Source organism: Schistocerca americana, chromosome 8 (assembly GCF_021461395.2).
Source record: "Schistocerca americana isolate TAMUIC-IGC-003095 chromosome 8, iqSchAmer2.1, whole genome shotgun sequence".
NCBI lineage: Eukaryota > Metazoa > Arthropoda > Insecta > Orthoptera > Acrididae > Schistocerca > Schistocerca americana.
The window spans coordinates 111,614,060-111,635,529 of NC_060126.1; the positions used below are offsets into that span (position 1 = coordinate 111,614,060).

At 36.0% G+C, this 21,470-nt stretch overlaps 1 protein-coding gene across 1 annotated transcript in view; it reads left to right on the forward strand.

The window, feature by feature from the left end:
- Positions 1-5,909: 5,909 nt before the first annotated feature.
- LOC124544699 (squamous cell carcinoma antigen recognized by T-cells 3) overlaps positions 5,910-21,470 on the forward strand; it is an 89,865-nt gene continuing 74,304 nt past the window's right edge. The window contains exons 1-4 of the mRNA XM_047123338.1: positions 5,910-6,202; positions 19,827-19,953; positions 20,028-20,132; positions 20,219-20,403. Of these exons, the coding sequence (XP_046979294.1) occupies positions 5,993-6,202; positions 19,827-19,953; positions 20,028-20,132; positions 20,219-20,403 (627 nt within the window). The 5' untranslated portion in view covers positions 5,910-5,992. The remainder of the gene's footprint in view (positions 6,203-19,826; positions 19,954-20,027; positions 20,133-20,218; positions 20,404-21,470) is intronic.

Genomic DNA, 21,470 nt, shown 5'->3' on the forward strand with positions numbered 1-21,470 from the left:
TACACAGAAATATACATCCAAATTGTGAAGAAGTTTTAAGAATCATTTATGCACCAAATTTATATTCACGAACGAAAAAATCTTTAAGAATTACTTGTCAAAATTATGTTAAACTTTGAATAATTATTCATGACACCAGTTATGTGATGAAATAAATAATCTATCAAACGTTTCGTAGAAAATAAGCCTAAATTTCAAAACCATTTTCCCATAATTAAATTTTAAGTAACATTCAAAACTTATTTATATACATCTAATCAGCAAAATTCATTAAAATCATTTGATCCACTTACTCAAAATTAAAATTATCAATTAATTCAGACAATAAATAATTTTTGTTGAACTTCATTTGGATATCCAAATTTACACTAACTTCTTAATAAAAACAGTACACATAATGAAAATTATTTTCAATACCAAACATATGTAAATTAACTCCATTTATATACGACAATTTTATAGGTAATTTTTATTTTTATTGTGAGTTATAATTTTATCAATCAAATTTGTCCTTCAATACTCTAATAAAATCTTCTGATAATTTTTGATGATTGTTAATATTAAACCAATCAATTTTATCTTGAAATTCTCAAATAAAATATTCAGAAAATTCTTGACTTCCAATCTATTTTATTTCGAATTCTATTGTAAACTTTTTATTTCATACTTGATCCATTGAAACTTTACTTAATAAACTTTGCCTTGAAACTGTCTAATAAACGTTTCCAACAGTTTTTGCAAAAATGATAGAAATTCCGACTCTAGTTTATCTTGAAGTATCTCTAATGATAATTCCAGATGTTTCATAATAATATGATATTTCAAACCACAGTGATACATCGAATGCATTTGCCTTTTTGATAAAATCAGCCACTTTGGTCTTATATGTTTCAGTTGTCATTCATACAGTTCATATAATTCCTTAAAATGTAAATTTTGAAATATATAGTTATTCAAAACAGTAAGTACCTTTTTCATGTAATAAGAAACGTTTATTCCTGCTTGTTTTCCTCTGGCTTTTAGACTCCTCATTTATATATCATAAGTTATGTAAAACAATTTTTTTCTTACTCACTGAACTATAATGTCAACTGTGAAATCTTATCCATTTAACATATACTTAATATCTTCAAATTTAATATTTTTTCAACAAGGTAACCATCAGGAAAATCTGTTTTCCATAGCTTTTGTTCATATAAATTTTCTTTTGTTTCTCCATCATTTATATATTACAATTTACGTGTGACTGGATTAGAATTAATAACTTTTTCAACTCAAACGTTTTTGAGCAATTTGCTGTATACGCTTTAACGAAAATTCTTTTAAATTTACTCATTCTTATTTTGCCACCAATTCTTTATTTAGCATTAGTATCTAACAAATTTGTTGCATAAACTGTTTTCTACAAAAAATTTTAATTTTCTTTGTTAAATGTTTGATTTCATTTTGATGTCGAATGTTTACTGCTATTAATTTTGGAACTAGTTCAATCCATTAATAATTTCTTTTTAGTCTAATTTTATTCTCACCTTTTCTGAGTATGTTCTATTAAATCGTTCAACAACATATGCTTTTAATTCACTAAAAGTTGAATAATTAGTAGTATTAAAGCTTTCCTTAAATAATGATATTGCCTACTTTAAAATTATATATCTTTGTCTGTTTGTAAACTTTCATATTTTCTCTACCGAAATATTTCATTTTAAGAATCAGTTATTTTTCTATCTGTTTTATCTAAAAAAATCAAATTTTGAAAAAATTTATATCAGTTAATAAACATTATTCCTTCATTTATTTCTGAAATTCCTTTTAATTTCCCAGAATCTGTTGTGACTAAGGCAGCTAACAATCATTCATTTATTCCCAAAGAAAACATATTTTCCTTTTGAACTGTTTCTCATTCGGTTATGTAATATATTAATAATTTGTTCATGAATACATAGTCCCATTACCTACAAACGTTTTTTCATATTTGCCTTTTTTAGTTTTACAAATTGACAAAGACCTTCAAATCTTTGTTTTCCATTTTAAGTTGTTAATGTATGAGGATTATGTGTTTCAGGAAACTTTTAACAGTTGAGACAATAGATGTGCTTATGACTTTCCATTTGTATAGAATTAAAAACTATTTAATTATTTTACCAAATATAATGAAATTTACAACAACTGGAACAGTTTTAAGAGAGTCTGTTAACTTTATAGTTAGAAAATTGCACTTGTGGACTGATTTATTGATTGGATGTCAGGAGTAACTTCGTAAAGTTACTTAAAAACACTCATCAAATGGACAAAATAATTGATTGATTAATCTCCAATTATATTTTTACAAAAAGGATCACATTTCCTAAAAATAATATAATCGGCATTGAATTGTGCATTCAGTGTTCGCGTCAGTCATAAAAGAAAATTTCAGTTTTGGCTATGACATCGTGAATCTTTAAGATTACTTATGTCATTTAAGTATGGAGTAAAATCTGTTTTTGAGAAATATTTCTCAAAACCAATTTGGTTTTCCTTTCTTGTATATTAATTAGTAGTATTAGTTTTTGCCGATATAAATATACAACTTCGCTAAAATAGAGATATATTCAGCTTTAGTAACATGATTCCTTCATTTGTTAACAAAATATGATTAATCACTCCGTCTTTTATGTTATTTGGATCATTTATAGTGACAGTTCTGTCTTTGAAACTAGTATTACGTCTAGTTACTTCAAAAATAGCATTTAATCCCTTCTGAATATATTTAATTGCATATTTTTAGTCTACTGCTGATTATACTTATTTGAAGTTTTTATTTAACAATTGTAATTATGTTTTATTTATTTGATTTTGTTGCGTATTCTGCGTGAACTTTGAATATTATTGTTGGTAGAAAGTTTTTAATTTTTCACTGAAAATCTTTTATTTTTGATTGAAAATCTTCAAATTACGAAAATAATTAATTTTTAAGTTGTGATTCAAATGATTGAGGTTTTTTTTCTTTTTTCTAAATCGTTACTGAGTTTAGCATTTAACTTATTTTCAAAAATTCAAAGTTATTAAATTTAAAAAATTATTTAACTTTTCATTAAAATATGATAGACCTAAAAAAATAAACAGAAATAACTACAAATTAATTACTATTTTCCATTCTTTCAGTGTTATAGTATAAATCTTTTCTCCTTAATTATTCACTGGATGTATAATCTGTTATATCACGTTCATGATTTTTTATTGATATAATATTGTTAAATTATCAAAATAACGTTGATTTTAAGGAATAATTTGTTTTTCAACTACTCTAGTTTCTCCATTTGCTTTTAACACAGTTGGCCTATTCCTTCGATTCTTTCTTTAAGTTGTTTAATTACATCAATAACTGGTTGATCTTCCTTTTTTGAGTTTTCCTGTTCTACTCTTGGTTGATTTTTCGATTTTTAAACTCTTCTTTTAATTCTTCTTTTATCTTTATATTTCGTCTAGCTTTTTAATAACCTCTGGGTCGCTTATTTAAACATTCATTAAGAATAATAATACAATACTGTTTTTTATTTTACATTGAATGTACATATTTAATGTTTTCTGATCAACTTTTTATGTTCACCGTTTTTGTATTTATCGTTTTATATTCAGCATTTTCATATTTAACTTTTTTATTTTCAAAAATTTTATATTAAATGTTTATTTGTAACTTTTAACATTTAAAAAATTGTTAATCTTTTCTCTGTATTTATGATTATTAATTTTTTTGTCGTATGTATTTCAATAAAACAAATTCACCTGCATTTCGACTTTTACTATACATTTCTTTAGAATCGATAAATATCAAATCACAAACATCAAAGTCATGATAATTATAATTTTATTTGTGCTATATTGTCTGAAAATTTTTCAAAATATTAGATTTTTGCCAATTAATTGTTTACGTATTTTTGAGGCAGTTCGAGCTAAAGAAAAACAAACAATTTTTTAGGTCTTCAACTACATTTTGATTTTCAATAAGGAAATCGCGAAAAACAACAACTCAATTATTTTCACATTCTTCTAATGGAATAATTTCATCATTATTTTCAATAATAGTATTAATTTTTCATTACTTTTATTCCAAATTTTTGCCTATCTTTTTATAAATTCTTGATATACTGATTCACCCAATTTTTAAGAATAAACATACAAATGATTTTTTTTTCAAATTTATCCACTCAGGTGCTAGAATATAATTATCAGTCATTAATGTCGTTTTTCAGTAACTACTTGGTCTTATTATCAAAGATCAAATCGACTTTGGATAATGTTTACCACTCTTATTTTTTATTTGTTTTTCAGGAATTTGTATTTTTGGTTCCCGATCTATTATTTACTTGCATAATTATTGTTAAGAGAAATGAATAGATTATTCCAGTTGAGTGATAATTCATCGATTCTTTAAAAAGGTGAACTGTCCTAATAAAAGTAACTTACAAAAGTTTAACTATTTAATTTTTCTTCATCTTCTTTAACTCTAAATATTACAACATTAAATTATAAATCATACACTAATGATTAAACGATTCTATTTTCTGTTGGTGAATATAGTTTGAAAAATTTAGAAAAATTTATTCAATCGAAAAAACCTAATATACACATTAAGAATACAGGGTACTTTTCTGGCTCAATATTTTGTAAAAATCAACACCTATTTCTTTTGTGCACAGTTTGTAATGTATATGTTTTGCAGGTTTTTTGTTGATATAAAGTAATGCAGCACATTTTCTAAACAAATTAGAAGTATTTTGAATATTTTTTAATCTGCTTGTGGTTATTAAAAGAATTACAAGGAAATTCATGCAATTTTTTTCCAAAATTCTTCCTGAAATTGAGCTACCATTTAATGTTATGAATTTGAAGGAGACCAAATGTTTACCAGATATGCATGACCTGATTCCTAAGGTACTAGATCTATTTAATTTCACCTATTATGTATAATACAAGGATACAAAATGTCACATCTTACATTTTAATTTAATGAGTTTTTCCTATTAAAAATGTTATTTTTTCTATAATTTAGTTAAGTCTGCAATAAATCTTAGGTCTACTACATACGTATGGACTATTGCAAGTTGCAGAAAAAAATTAGAGTAATGGTTTATGAATTTAATGAACTATTTGTACCTGAATTCTGAAAAATACAAACTTGTGGGAAATTGCAAATGAGGATGTGAGTCCAATTAAACTCTGCCTCAGAACATTCCAGCACCATTTCTTCATCTTCAAGCTTTTGTTCAACAAAAACAGAGATAGATTCGGTAGAGACAAGTGTAGGACAAACAGTGAAAGCTGAGGCGAAGAAAATTGAGTCAGATATAGAAGGAACGTTTGATTCATAATTAGAAGCTATAAGGGCAGGCGTAGGCAAAATTTCTTAGGAGGTAGGCCTGGTTGACACCAGGGTCGATACAGTGCAAAAAGAAGGACGATGTGGATCGCTATGTCAAGTGTTGTGTGCTGAGGTAAAATACACTTGAGGGAGTAACCACTAAATCAGTTAACAATATCTCAGTTTCAACATTTCGTTGACGGGGAATAACAACTTTATTTAAAATTCCTAAAGCGTTTATTAATCGTGCTGTCAACAGTTGCAGTATTTATAGGTTGACTAGTTTCGAATCTTAGGGGTGCATTTTCAAGCCTGTCCTACTGAGGCTGCACTGACAGTGCCTGATCTTAATAATAAACTTTGAGTGGCAACATATGCTCTATATAATGTTTGCAGGATGAATGCCATAGTCAATACATCTCAATTACCAAGTTTGCTTTTCAAAAATCTCTAACTCCTCACTAGCGCAAACCAATGATATCAAGGGCGGAAACAAGGAAGTTAGAATTCTAACAGCCTTGGACGGAAATGTGTCTTGTATAGCATCTTTGAAGTATTTTTCTAGCTGCGCGACTATATCTTTGTGTTTTGTTGTTAATGTGTTTGTTATGATTTGTATAATGGAGGGATTCATGGTGACGAGTAAGTAGTGCGATGGAAGTTGATAATGATGCATTAAGAGACTTATCTTGCTCTAACGAAAACAGTGACGAATCTGCCCATAAAATGACTGCTGAAGAAGAAGTCGAGGGTGGTAATGATTTGTTGTTTGACCAAAATTCCGACAGTGATTCAGATTCCTCGTCCAACTCGGATGAAGAAGAAGCAAAATTGGAAAAGGAAGCACAGGAGCTAGAAGAAAAGGTATTTTTATTTCTAGTTAATAATAAACGTTGATCTTTGAGTAATTGAAACAGAGGTAAATAAACAATTATTTGCTTGACATTTTACTCTAATATTCAATTAGTGTGATACAAGGGCCAAAGAGACAAACGCATCGATTCTGTATCATTTTGGTGAAAGCCATATCATATAATGGGTATTGAGGTTAAACTACGTAATATGCACTTTCCACATTCTGATCTGTAGCGTAGCCTGATATATAGGTTGGGCTGGAAGACGATGGTCTGCCCGTGAGATGGCGAAGCCAGAAAATATTAACACAAAATGCAGGATATGTTTATGATTTGATGTGTAACAAGTGTCAGGTGTAAGTTCCCTCCATATTTAAACAATTTTTTATTATAGATACTGAGAACTAAAACTCAAAGGTAAATTCATTAAAGCTGTACCAAATAATAAACAACCTTTCAGTGACTATTGCAATGTATATTATACACCTATGTCATGCAACAGTTAATACATAACTCAAACACAAATGATCCATTAAGCGTTGTCACTGCTAAGGTACAAAAATAATTTATGGTGCCTGTGTCGACTACAAACACACTATCATCATTCTAAAATTTATGTCATCAAAGACATGGTCTTCCGTTTAGAGCTACTTTGAATCTGTTAGTTGCTCACACCAAGAAAATACCTATTTCAGTGGCTTTTGTTATGGAAAGGGTTGACGTAGGCTCTGCCATAATACCATCTAGTGCTGTGTCTCTCTGTTCATTCTAGAACAGAGTAAATGAGAAACAAATGAAAATCACAAATTGTACGGTTCTCTTTTCATTCCATTAAAACAGGAGAGCTACAACAAAGTAGATATAGCTCTTTATATTAGCCTATCATGTTGTTGTATTGCAGAGTGATTGTTAATGATGTAGGTTGTCTAAGGACATTTGCCTAAGGTACAAGCATCAGTAAACGTATTTGTATATCATTGTGAGCAACACAAATTACTCGATCCTGAGCCTTTAGTTATAAAATGTATCAACAGTCTCTGAACATGACAACAATGAGCAGTTAATTGCCACTCAATCGTGGTTTGAGTTTCATCTCCTTACATAGATCCTCCACTACAGTTTGTCTGGTAAATGACAACTCTGTAATTCATTTAAATCCTCAAGCACCACATACTATTCTTGTTGTGATAATAACTCTTGTATTGTAGTCCATATACTGAGACACAAATTTTGACAGTTGTCATGGCCTTAGTGCAGCTGCTTTGCACTCCTGTGATGACCAGTCCAGTAATTCAGCTTTGTTTACATTTCTGTGGCAGTGCCTCATTGTTATCAGTTGACTATGGCTTTCAGGTAGATCTGACCCCAGCGTTTTGCACCTCATGCTTGCAAGCTGTTTGGATTCTTCTTTCACTATACAAACTACAGTATTATACTCTGATATACAGTTACCTTTTATACACAGAAGATGCAAGCAAATTGTTATGCTGTTGGTTTGCATATAGTTGGCAACAATGTGTTAACCTTCAATCAGTTTGTTTGTGTTTTTCTGATTGTTTGTTGTTTTTTGTGATTTACCTGTACTTGTAGGCTTTGTAAACAAGTTATAAAAATTTCATGTAATAATTTATTAAATTACATCATGATTGCTTGGATATATGAAAAAAATATTGATGTTACAAGTTTTGGCAAGTAGTTTCCTTCTCCAGATGTGCTTAATCCACTAACAAGCTTTGTACAAATATATAAACAGTATAGTTAGGCACTTTGAACATGATGAAGTCATTTAACATTTCAATGAATGGGCCTCGTATCATCACATGATAAAATACTGAAATTAGAACATTGCACTGTGTTATTACAGGGTGACAGTTATTGCACTAGGCGTCTATGAAAAGAAAACGCAAATTAGTTACAAACTATGGCGTACACACGCTTTATTCAACTTATAAACATCACTGCAAATATTCGGATTTAACTTGACATGTTTGATATGCCTGTCAACATTAGTGAAGGTGTGGCACAGACAAAAAGTTAAATTTTGCGTGACCCACTGAAGTGTCAGAAAATCGATGCTGTCGATGACCTCCTGAATAGCTGTTTTCAGCTCCGCAATAGTTTTGGGGTTATTGCTGTACATCTTGTATTTTAAATAGCCTTACAAAAAGGAGTCACATGTGTTGGGATCTGGAGAATATGGCAACCAATTGAGGCCTGTGCCAGTGGCCAGAGCCAGAATGTGGTCTCCAAAGTGCTCATCCAGGACATCAAACATTCTCCTGCTTTGATGGGGTCAAGCTCCATCTTTTTTTAACCACATCTTGTTGAAATCAGGGTCAGTTTGGATAATGGGAATGAAATCATCTTTCGAAACCTTCATGTACTGTTATGCTTATTGACGAACCCATCCAAATGAAAGTGGGCTTTGTTGCTAAACCACCATACTACGAGGAGGGATCAAATATAAACGAAATTTTTGTTCCTGAACATCAACAGCTGGTAGGACTGGCCCGTGCTTATGCTACGCTTAGGCGGGACCACCAGTGTGTGCTGTTATCTATTTCTCACAATTTCATCAGTAACGCTCATGATGTCTGACAACAGGTTCACCCCTCCATTGTGCAAAGCATAATTACCAAATTTCTTGCTCATGAAGGAGTTGCAGCACTGGAAATTTGCCAAAGATTGACTGCACAGTTTGGTAATAAAACATAATCAAGAACACCTGTGTTTGCCTCACATAAAAAGTCCAAGGAATGAAGGACAAGAATGTGTGGAAAATCAGCAACACGATTGCCGTCCTTGGACCAGCATTACAGACAAAAACATTTGTACGATTAAGACATTATTGCTGATGATCGACAGGTGAGAGTATCAGAAATTGCACCAAAAAGTCGGAATCAGTTGTGGGAGCTGTCAAGCAATCATTGCAAATGACCTGCAGTTCTGTAAAGTGTGTTCCAGAGGGTCCATAAACTTTTGACCAAAAATCTTAAGTTGAGACATTTGGAGGTCTGTTAGAGGCTTAAAGCAAGGTTGGCGGAAGAAGGTGATGCATTTTTGAGTCGAATTGTCACCGTCGACGCAACATGGGTTCACCACTACATTCCAGAATTCAAACAAGCCAGTAAGGAGGTGCAGAGGAAAGGGGAAGCAGCACCAGTGAAAGCCAAGACTCGACTGTCAGCTTGGCAAGGTTCTTTCAACCATTTGTTTTTTCAATCAGCGAGGCATTTTGCTGATTGATTTTTTGCATGAGCGATGCACAAACAATGCTGCTTACTAATGCGAACTGTTGAACAAGGCGAGAGTTGCATATCACCGCAAAAGACGAGACCAATCGATTCGACAGGTCATCCTCCTTCACAAGAATGTGCGATCCCATACAGCAGCTCAACTGTCTCGAAGCTACAGGAAATGCACTGGACTGCACTCGATCATCCTCCTTACAGCCCCAACTTATCACCCTGCGAGTTCTATTTATTCTGACCACTTAAAGAAGCTGTAGGAGGGTGATAATTTGAAGATGACGAGAGTGTGGAAGACTTAGTGCGCAACAGGCTGGTGACACGGCCCAGTTCTTTTTATGATGGGGGCATCAGAAAGCTGCCCATACGCTGGGACAAATGCATTTCCAAAGCAGGAGACTATGTGGAAAAATAAATTATAATTGCCTTGAGTTTTTCAATAAATGAATTTAAATAAAAAATAAAGTCCCATTTATATTTGACCCGCCCTCGTAATTGTGATAGTGTATGTACATCATCACCTGACGTATGACATCCATTGCTGGGTAAAGACATTCTCCAAACTTTTCCAATCTGAATGAACATACATACTCCAAAAACCATCATTTCCTCGAGTGTTCCATTCGCAAATAGAGTGAGGAAAAAATGACTGTCTAAAAGTGTCCATATGAGCCCTAATTTTGTGTTCCTTATCTTCATGGTCCGTATGTGAAATGTATGTTTGTGACAGTAGAATCATTATGCAGTTGGCTCCAAATGCTGGTTCCCTAAATTTGCTCAATAGTGAATTGTGAAAAGAACATAGTTTTTCCTCCAGGATTCCCATTTGTGTTCACAAAGCATCTCCATAATACTTGTCTGATGAGTGAACCTGCTGGTAACAAATCTAGCAGACCACATATGAATTCCTTCGGTGTGTACCTGTAATCTGACCTGACTGGGATCGTAGACACTCAAGCAGTACTCAAGAATGGGTCACACTAGTGTTCTGTTCGCCATTGCCTTTATGGATGAGGTACATTTTCCCAAAACTGACTTGTATACACAAACTTTCCTGTTTCAAGGAAATTTGTTGTATTCAGACACAGAATATGTTCAACTTCCTGCACCAAACCTATGTTGAAGATATTGGTCTATAATTACATGGAAGTTTCATATCAGCACACATTCTGCTGCAGAGTGTATATCTCATTCTGGAAACATCCCCCAAACTGTGGCTAAGCCATGTCTCCGCAGTATCCTTTCTTCCAGGAGTGCTAGTTCTACAAGGTTCACAGAAGAGCTTCTGTGAAGTTTGGAAGGTAGGAGCTGAGGTACTGGCAGAATTGAAGCTGTGAGGATGGGTTGTGAGTCGTGCTTGGATAGCTCAGTTGGTAGCACTTGCCCACGAAAGGCAAAGTTCCTGAGTTTGAGTCTCGATCCGCCACACTGTTTTAATCTGCCAGGAAGTTTCATATCAGCACACACTCTGCCGCAGAGTGAATATCTCATTCTGGAAACATACCTCAAACTGTGGCTAAGCCATGTGTCCGCAATATCCTTTCTTCCAGGAGTGCTAGTTCTGCAAGGTTCACAGAAGAGCTTCTGTAAAGTGTGGAAGGTAGGAGATGAAGTACTGGCAGAATTGAAGCTGTGAGGACAGGTTGTGAGTCGCACTTGGATAGCTCAGTTGCTAGAGCACTTGCTCGCGAAAGGCAAAGGTGCCTAGTTCGAGTCTCAGTCTGGCACACAATCTGCCAAGAAATTTCATATCAGCGCACCCTCCGCTGCAGAGTGAATATCTCATTCTGGGGGTAAATATTATTTAACATGTAACAGCTGAAATGTCACTGTTCAGTGTAGCCTAAACAAACTGCGGTATAGACCAGTAAACAAATTTTTTGCAGATCAGTCTGTCACCACAGACACATTTTTCACTGTTACATTCATTGGCTTCGCCAACTCACAACCAGACTGTTACATTCCAGCATAACCCAGACCTGGGACCATGCTATAGACATCTGTCACCACAGCCAGATCTTTCAGTATTATGTTTGTTGATTTGTCAAATCACAACTAGACTATTGTACTCCAACCTAACCCAGATGTTGGCCTACACTGCAGAGCAGTTTGTCTGCACAGACAGATGTTTTTGCACTTACTCCCGTGTTAACAGTTTCATGCTACTTTGCCAGTCAGTGAGATAACCACAGGGTCATAAATCTACATCCATACTGTGCAAACCACTGTGAAGTGCATGTCAGTCGGTACTTCCCCTTGTGCCAATTATTAGTGCTGCTTTCCATTCTGTTAAAGTTCCAAATGTGAAAGGAATGGCTGTTTAAATGTCTCTGTGAGTGCTGTAATTAATTTCATGTCCTCCTCTTTATTCCTACAGGAGCATATTTAGAGAGTAGTAGCATATTCGTAGACTCATCATTTAAAGCTAAGTTCTTGAAACTTTGTTTCCAATCTTTCCCAGGATAGTTTGTATCTATCTGTTGCAAAATTTTAAACGACTATTTTGTCCATACATTGCAAAATTTTAAATACAACAGAGTCCTGCTAATCCGAACCCCGGTAATCCGAATGTTCAGTTAATCTGAAATATGAAAAATGTTAGTCTAAGTATGGAAAACTGTGCATTAAACTGCTGTACATACACACTATTTTTAATTTACACAGTACAATAAACATGTATTACAAAAATTGGCAAGATAACATTAGGCTTAAACAATGCATAACAATGAAAGAAAAGCTGTCAAACTTACTAAAATACAGCGGACATTTTATCCCTACTGTTAAGATTACAAAAACTCAGTCATTGTTTTTGGGCATAATGAAGACAGTCTTTATATGATGCATAGCTGCGCCATCGTCTCATAAACATCAAATTAGCACGTGTAGCAGTGGGCTGTTGCTCCAATAACGTAGCGCGAGGTCAAGGGCTTCTGCTGTGTCACTGTATGGCACCAGATCTCCTTCGTCGCTTTCAGGCTCATTGTCACTTCTGTCACAGCAGTCCACTTTTCCTGGTCTTGAGTCACAGCGGCAACTAAATCAGCGTCAGTAAGGTTCTCCACACACGCCACATCCCCTGCCATCCACTCATCTACATTTTCTTCACTAGCTTCTTCACATCCAGGGATTGTCTGTATCAGTTGTAGTAGATTTTCAACTATGTTGTCCTGAAATTCAACAGATGTCCACAGTTTTCTCCACGATTTTCTCAGAGTATTTTCTGAAATATTCTGGCATGCCTCAGCAGCCCAATAAACAACATCCTTCACACTGGTTCTTTTGTATTTGGTCCACTAAAGGAATTCTATCATCTTGGATCAGCATTCTTAAAAATTGTTTTCTGTAAATCAGTTTTAATGTTTGCTGTACGCCCTGGTCCATCAGCTGTAGAAGTGCTGTAACATTCAGCGACAAAAACTTCGCCACAATTTCTGCATCACATAATTCCTCAGTGCTGGGGTGAGATGGTGCGTTATCAATCAGAAGGATTGCACAGGAAAACAAATGATTTTCCTTAGAAAACTGTTGAACAGAGGGAACAAACTGGCCATGAAACCGTCTTTGAACAGCTTACCACCCATCCATGCTTTTTTCTGGTTGCGATAATATACAGGCAGGGACTTCACGTTGCAATTTTTAAAAGCTCTGGGCCTAGCAGATTTTCCGAACAGCATTAAAGTCAGCTTGTGATTACCAGTAGTGTTTCTGCACGCTAATAAAGTCACACGATCTTTGCACATTTTAAAACCAGGAGCATGGTCTTCTGCTTCTGATGCCAGGCTTTTTGTTGGCAATGCCCTAAAATTAAGGCCAGTCTCGTTAGCGTTATAAATCTGTTGGGGAGAATACTTTCCCTCTCTTATCACTTTTTCAAACTCACCCAAGTATTCCTTCACTGCATCACGGTCAGAAGAAAGCTTCTCTCCAGAATTGTTAGCTGATGGATTCCATGACGTTTTTTGAATCTGTCCAACCAACCTGTACTCGCACTAAAAGACGCATCACCATTCAGTAACTGGTTCAGGTAAACAGCCTTCTCCTGAACCAGTGCTCCACTCAGAGAAGTTCCCCTTTCTCTTTCCTGCATAAACCAGAGAAAAAGAGCTTCATCCACTTTATCATACAGAGACTGTTTCAAAGTCTGCCAAATTTCAAGTGTTTTTCCCGAAGATGTTGCACAGGACTGTTCAAGCTTCACTCAGTTCTTCTTCCAATCACAAGTGGTTGCTTTACCAACACCGAGTTCAGTTGCCAGTTTAGATACATTCTTATCATTGTCTACCCGTTTTAAAGCATTCAGTTTTTCTTTGAGAGTTAACGTTGTATGTTTCCATTTACTCATGACGAAAATAAGTCCACCACTACTTCTGAATGAAAACGATACAACTGTTATGCATGCCAGCGATCAATAACTAACATAACCAAGCGCATTACGAGCCAACTGGCAGTGCACTGACCTCAGACACTACAAAGGTCTCAACAGTGCACAACAACAAGGGTAGGTAGTGAGAGTGAGCCATTGTTCCCACACTTGTTCTCATTTGTTACTATGGTTTACCTACTTATCTGCTTGATATACTTCATTTTAGAAACTCGTCACTGTAATTCCGGCTAATCCGAACAAATCGGTAATCCAAACAAGGTCCAGGCCTAATTAGTTTGGTTTAACAGGACTCTACTGTACCTACAATTCAATAGATTTAACAATTAGTGATATTTTTGTAAGTATCATATTCATAAATTTTCCAACATATAAAATATAACTCATGAAAACATATAATAGTTTCGATGCAATTATCATTTTCACTAGCACATCATTTTTGATGCCAATTACCTCTATAAAATACATGTAACATAATAAAGACACCATTAGAATTGTGTAAATTTGCCTCCTAATGTTGTTAATTCCAAAAAATATTAAATCTATTTTGTTTGGAATATAATTAGCCCATGCAGCAGACGAGGATCTGTTTAAACTCAAAATTATTGCACTTGTAAATGAATCATAAATCTTTTGTTCCATAATTTTGCATCTCTCTTCACTAATGGCACTGCAACAGCAACAAGCTTTTCAAGTTAACACTTATTCTGAGAGAGGTGCCACGTACATTGTTGCTTCGAAGGTTTTGCATCTTATTCACCAGAGGCACTGCAGGCATCATGTTTTTTCTGATTGGCTACTCTCAGCCAATAAGGTTATTATGTATGCTTCAGGCACAAGCGAGTGGTGCAGTGGTTAGCACACTGGACTCACATTTGGGAGGACAGTGGTTCAGACTAGCTTCTGGCCATCCAGATTTTGATTTTCCGTGATTTCCCTAAATCACTCCAGGCAGATGCCGGGATGGTTCCTCTGGAAGGGCATGGCCGATTTCCTTCCCAATCCTTAACACAATCTGGGGTCCAGGTACATGTTCTCAGTCTCGTTGCAAACATACGATCTGTATTTTAGAGAATATCATTAGTAAATATTTAATCATGATAAATAAGTGCATAAAAACCATATGTTGTTGTTGTTGTGGTCTTCAGTCCTGAGACTGGTTTGATGCAGCTCTCCATGCTAATCTATCCTGTGCAAGCTCCTTCATCTCCCAGTACCTACTGCAACCTACATCCTTCTGAATCTGCTTAGTGTATTCATCTCTTGGTCTCCCTCTACCATTTTTACTCTCCACGCTGCCCTCCAATGCTAAATTTGTGATCCCTTGATGCCTCAGGATATGTCCTACCAAACAATCCCTTCTTCTAGTCAAGTTGTGCCACAAACTTCTCTTCTCCCCAATCCTATTCAATACTTCCTCATTAGTTACGTGATCTACCCATCTAATCTTCAGCATTCCTTTGTAGCACCACATTTCGAAAGCTTCTATTCTCTTCTTGTCTAAACTATTTATTGTCGATGTTTCACTTCCATACATGGCTACACTCCATACAAATACTTTCAGAAACGACTTCCTGACACTTAAATCAATACTCGACGTCAACAAATTTCTCTTCTTCAGAAACGCTTTCCTTGCCATTGCCAGTCTACATTTTACATCCTCTCTACTTCGACCATCATCAGTTACTTTGCTCCCCAAATAGCAAAACTCCTTTACTACTTTAAGTGCCTCATTTCCTAATCTAATTCTCTCAGCATTACCCGACTTAATTTGGCTACATTCCATTATCCTTGTTTTGCTTTTGTTGATGTTCATCTTGTATCCTCCTTTCAAGACACTGTCCATTCCATTCAACTGCTCTTCCAAGTCCTTTGCTGTCTCTGACAGAATTACAATGTCATCGGCGAACCTCAAAGTTTTTATTTCTTCTCCTTGGATTTTAATACCTACTCCGAATTTTTCTTTCGTTTCCTTTACTGCTTGCTCAATATACAGATTGAATAACATTGGGGAGAGGCTACAACCCTGTCTCACTCCCTTCCCAACCGCTGCTTCCCTTTCATGCGCCTCGACTCTTATAACTGCCATCTGGTTTTTGTACAGATTGTAAATAGCCTTTCGCTCCCTGTATTTTACCCCTGCCACCTTCAGAATTTGAAAAAGAGTATTCCAGTCAACATTGTCAAAAGCTTTCTCTAAGGCTACAAATGCTAGAAACGTAGTTTTGCCTTTCCTTAATCTTTCTTCTAAGATAAGTCGTAAGGTCAGTATTGCCTCATGTGTACCAACATTTCTACGGAATCCAAACTGGTCTTCCCCGAGGTCGGCTTCTACCAGTTTTTCGATTTGTCTGTAAACAATTCGCGTTAGTATTTTGCAGCTGTGACTTATTAAACTGATAGTTCGGTAATTTTCACATCTGTCAACACCTGCTTTCTTTGGGATTGGAATTATTATATTCTTCTTGAAGTCTGAGGGTATTTCGCCTGTCTCGTACATCTTGCTCACCAGATGGTAGAGTTTTGTCAGGACTGGCTCTCCCAAGGCCGTCAGTAGTTCTAATGGAATGTTGTCTACTCCCAGGGCCTTGTTTCGACTCAGGTCTTTCAGTGCTCTGTCAAACTCCATACATGTGACCTAAAAAAGTAACCAATTTCATACTAATTGTTTAATGAAATATTGTTTTAGCCAGTTGTGGAGAAGCCTCTCCAGCTTCTGTTCTTTCTGACAGCTTGTTCGTTAACTATTGTGATGTCTGTATTGAACTGTGCGCCAAGCCCTACTTTTGTGTGTGGGAGAATATATCATGTCTCTCTTTCTCACGTCCTAAATCAATTTCATATTGGTTTCATGTAATATTAGACCTTCCCCATCCTACACATAATGATAGTTTGGTATTCCTGTCCATATCTATATATAAATTAGTGGCTTCCTTTGGCGTAGGTAATTGATACTTCTAAAATGTAATACATATCAGTCTGTGTGTTTCTGAACTGGGAATGTTTTGTGTTGATAATCCCCATCACCATTAGAAACTCCTGGCAAATCAAAAGAGTCATTACAGCACTGTGCTATGTTCACATGGGAGATTTTATTGCTAAATATGGCTACTTTTGTCAGCATCTTATGTCTGTGTGTGATGAACATGTTGCAGCAGGCAGTTGTGATACATAATCAGCCAGTTTACATAAATCATTTAAGGTGAATACTGGAATGATTCATTTAACAGTTAGTTTGCAAAACAAGGAGGTAAACAAGAGTGTGTCAGAACCGGGAGCACCAGAATATTAATTATCCATCTGTTAAATGACCAATGTAGTTTTCAAGCCATTTTCCATTTTTGTTGAGAGAAATCCTCACTTGGTTATCCATGTCCACCTCAGGTGGAGTGTACACGAGAAGTTAAGTAAGATACTTTCACAAAATGTGAATCATGCAATTGACAGGCTGTTTTCACACACATCATTGCTGTCTTCACATTCAGATTAAAACCAAATATCATTAGAGATTAGTCATGTAATGCTACAGTGTTGCCACATTAACTGTAATTTGCACTTCTGTTTAAGTTCAAACAACAGAAATTGAGCTGCCAGCATGGGCAGAAAGTATTTTTTTTTCTAGCAGCAGTTAAATGGAGTGCCAGTGGTGCCTTTTAACAGAAATTCTTGTACATGACACCACTAAAAAACTGCATGCCAGCTGATAATGCTTTGCTGTGGTGCAGTGGCAAAGACATGCAGTTTGTGCGTGATGAGGAAAGCTTTGATGAGAGAAACTGAGTTCCATGGTGCGAAGAGCCAACTAACAAGTAATTTTAATCAGACTTTAGTTTAAAGTGTTGATGGGTGTCTTGGACCTATATCCAACCACAGAAAAAAAATGTATATCCAGAACTAGCAAAGACACTCTACATGGGGGTCAGCACTGTAATGAGAGCAATGTACAACAATGAAAAAGTTATTTCTGGGTCATTCAAGACTCGAAGTGAAATTTGAGTCTATGTTGTCAGACAATCTGCATGAATGTTTTAGACCTTTGGCTTGTGCATTGCAAAGGACTCTACATCTACATCTACATTGATACTCCGCAAGCCACCCAACGGTGTGTGGCGGAGGGCACTTTACGTGCCACTGTCATTACCTCCCTTTCCTGTTCCAGTCGCGTATGGTTCGCGGGAAGAACGACTGTCTGAAAGCCTCCGTGCGCGCTCTAATCTCTCTAATTTTACATTCGTGATCTCCTCGGGAGGTATAAGTAGGGGGAAGCAATATATTCGATACCTCATCCAGAAACGCACCCTCTCGAAACCTGGCGAGCAAGCTACACCGCGATGCAGAGCGCCTCTCTTGCAGAGTCTGCCACTTGAGTTTATTAAACATCTCCGTAACGCTATCACGGTTACCAAATAACCCAGTGACGAAACGCGCCGCTCTTCTTTGGATCTTCTCTATCTCCTCCGTCAACCCGACCTGGTACGGATCCCACACTGATGAGCAATACTCAAGTATAGGTCGAACGAGTGTTTTGTAAGCCACCTCCTTTGTTGATGGACTACATTTTCTAAGCACTCTCCCAATGAATCTCAACCTGGTACCCGCCTTACCAACAATTAGTTTTATATGATCATTCCACTTCAAATCGTTCCGTACGCATACTCCCAGATATTTTACAGAAGTAACTGCTACCAGTGTTTGTTCCGCTATCATATAATCATACAATAAAGGATCCTTCTTTCTATGTATTCGCAATACATTACATTTGTCTATGTTAAGGGTCAGTTGCCACTCCCTGCACCAAGTGCCTATCCGCTGCAGATCTTCCTGTATTTCGCTACAATTTTCTAATGCAGCAACTTCTCTGTATACTACAGCATCATCCGCGAAAAGCCGCATGGAACTTCCGACACTATCTACTAAGTCATTTATATATATTGTGAAAAGCAATGGTCCCATAACACTCCCCTGTGGCACGCCAGAGGTTACTTTAACGTCTGTAGACGTCTCTCCATTGATAACAACATGCTGTGTTCTGTTTGCTAAAAACTCTTCAATCCAGCCACACAGCTGGTCTGATATTCCGTAGGCTCTTACTTTGTTTATCAGGCGACAGTGCGGAACTGTATCGAACGCCTTCCGGAAGTCAAGAAAAATAGCATCTACCTGGGAGCCTGTATCTAATATTTTCTGGGTCTCATGAACAAATAAGGCGAGTTGGGTCTCACACGATCGCTGTTTCCGGAATCCATGTTGATTCCTACATAGTAGATTCTGGGTTTCCAGAAATGACATGATACGCGAGCAAAAAACATGTTCTAAAATTCTACAAGAGATCGACGTAAGAGATATAGGTCTATAGTTTTGCGCATCTGCTCGACGACCCTTCTTGAAGACTGGGACTATCTGTGCTCTTTTCCAATCATTTGGAACCCTCCGTTCCTCTAGAGACTTGCGGTACACGGCTGTTAGAAGGGGGGCAAGTTCTTTCGCGTACTCTGTGTAGAATCGAATTGGTATCCCGTCAGGTCCAGTGGACTTTCCTCTATTGAGTGATTCCAGTTGCTTTTCTATTCCTTGGACACTTATTTCGATGTCAGCCATTTTTTCGATTGTGCGAGGATTTAGAGAAGGAACTGCAGTGCGGTCTTCCTCTGTGAAACAGCTTTGGAAAAAGGTGTTTAGTATTTCAGCTTTACGCGTGTCATCCTCTGTTTCAATGCCATCATCATCCCGTAGTGTCTGGATATGCTGTTTCGAGCCACTTACTGATTTAACGTAAGACCAGAACTTCCTAGGATTTTCTGTCAAGTCGGTACATAGAATTTTACTTTCGAATTCAATGAACGCTTCACGCATAGCCCTCCTTATGCTAACTTTGACATCGTTTAGCTTCTGTGCATTTCCTAAACTGTTGGTAACAGACTGAGCTAACTAGCAGCTGTAGATGAAATCCTGTTTCATATGTAAGTTTCCTAAAGCTACTAAAACTATTTGTGTTTTTTCTGTAGGTTGGTGTGAATCCATATGACTACAGTGGACATGTAGCTTTGATAACTACGTTGCAAAAATTAGCTGATCTTAGCAGACTGCGTGCTGCCAGGGAACGCATGTGTAAATACTTTCCCTTGGCACCTGGTAAGTAGATTTTATTTTAAACAATGCAATTTTGCTTATATTTCATATAGTAATGTGATCACTTTATGTTCCAGGTCTTTGGCTGTCTTGGTTAAGAGATGAAACTGCTGTTGCTACGTCAGAGGAAGAAAAGAAATCTGCTCTGAATTTATTTGAAAAATCAGTGCAGGATTACATGTGTAATTTTCTGATTTGTTATTAATTCAGTTTTACATTACTGACTCAGGATAATATTTAAAATACCAAATTTCTAATTTTCTTCCAGCTGTTGACATATGGCTAGAGTATATCCGATACAGTCGCAGTTGTGTAGGGTCTGCCTGTAATGAGGATTATGTGCGTGATGTTTGTGAGAAAGCTGTTGCAATTGCAGGACATGATTTCAGGAGAGGTACAGAAGTCTGGAAGGAATATATGTTATTTGAGAAACAATTAGCAGCTGTAAAAGAGGTATGATGTTATGTGTAATATTTATGAAAGAAATATGAATATAAGTGTAACTATCGCTTAATGGTCAGTATGTGGGGCCTTTGTATTAGTTTTTTGATGAGATTTTCCTCTTTCTCATCCTTGATGTTGCCATGTGTTTAAATTGAAAATATCTGTCTGTGTTAACCCGTTCCTGTTTGACTACATGAATTGTTTAATTTTTCTTGGTTGCATTTCTTTGGAAATGCTTTTTCCAGTTCATCAGTCTTCCCAAACATGGATGTTAACTTTACTAAATTCTCATGTGGAAGATGAATGTTACCTATGTAATGGAAACCATAGAGAAGAAATACAACATACATTTGCTGCTGCAGTCAGCCTTGTTTTCAGTTTTGCTGCTCTATTCTTTTATTTATCCCCTTCTGTTTTCTTTCCCCCTGTGTTCTGGGGACTCTTTTTAAAGCATTTAGTACAACAAATAGAATACTTAGTCCTTTCTTGATTTGATGCAAATTATTTCAGTGGGAACAGTAGAGATGAAAGCACCAATTCAGTTTTTGAGTTGGTAAGAAGTACTGCCACATTTGAAAACTACATAAAAACTTTGAAGCTTATGTTTTATTCATGGTTGCATTTGATAGAGAGAAATATGCTTCAAAATATATAAGTCCAAATGTTGAAATTTCAAAAATTGTTTTAAATGTAGATTAATAATTAAATAAAAAACATCTTAATGCTGACCCATAAACATTGGTTAAAAGCACAAAAAAAAGTAAAATACAATCCACACTTGTGCCCCACAGCCCATCATAAGGTATGCAGCAGAGGATACATGCTGATGAGCCAAAACATTGACTGCCTGTTTAATAATGTGTAGGTCCACCTCTGGAACACTATACAGCAGCTGTTCTGCTCGCTTGTGTTCAGCAAGCGTTGAATAGGTTTCCAGAGTTACATGGCACCAGATGTCTATGCACAGGCCATGGAAATCCAGTAAATTACTGGCTGGCAGTCTGTGGGTGCCAGACAGTGTCACAGATGAATGGAGGGGTATTGGTACCCTGCAGTAATGTTCGTATAGTCCACAG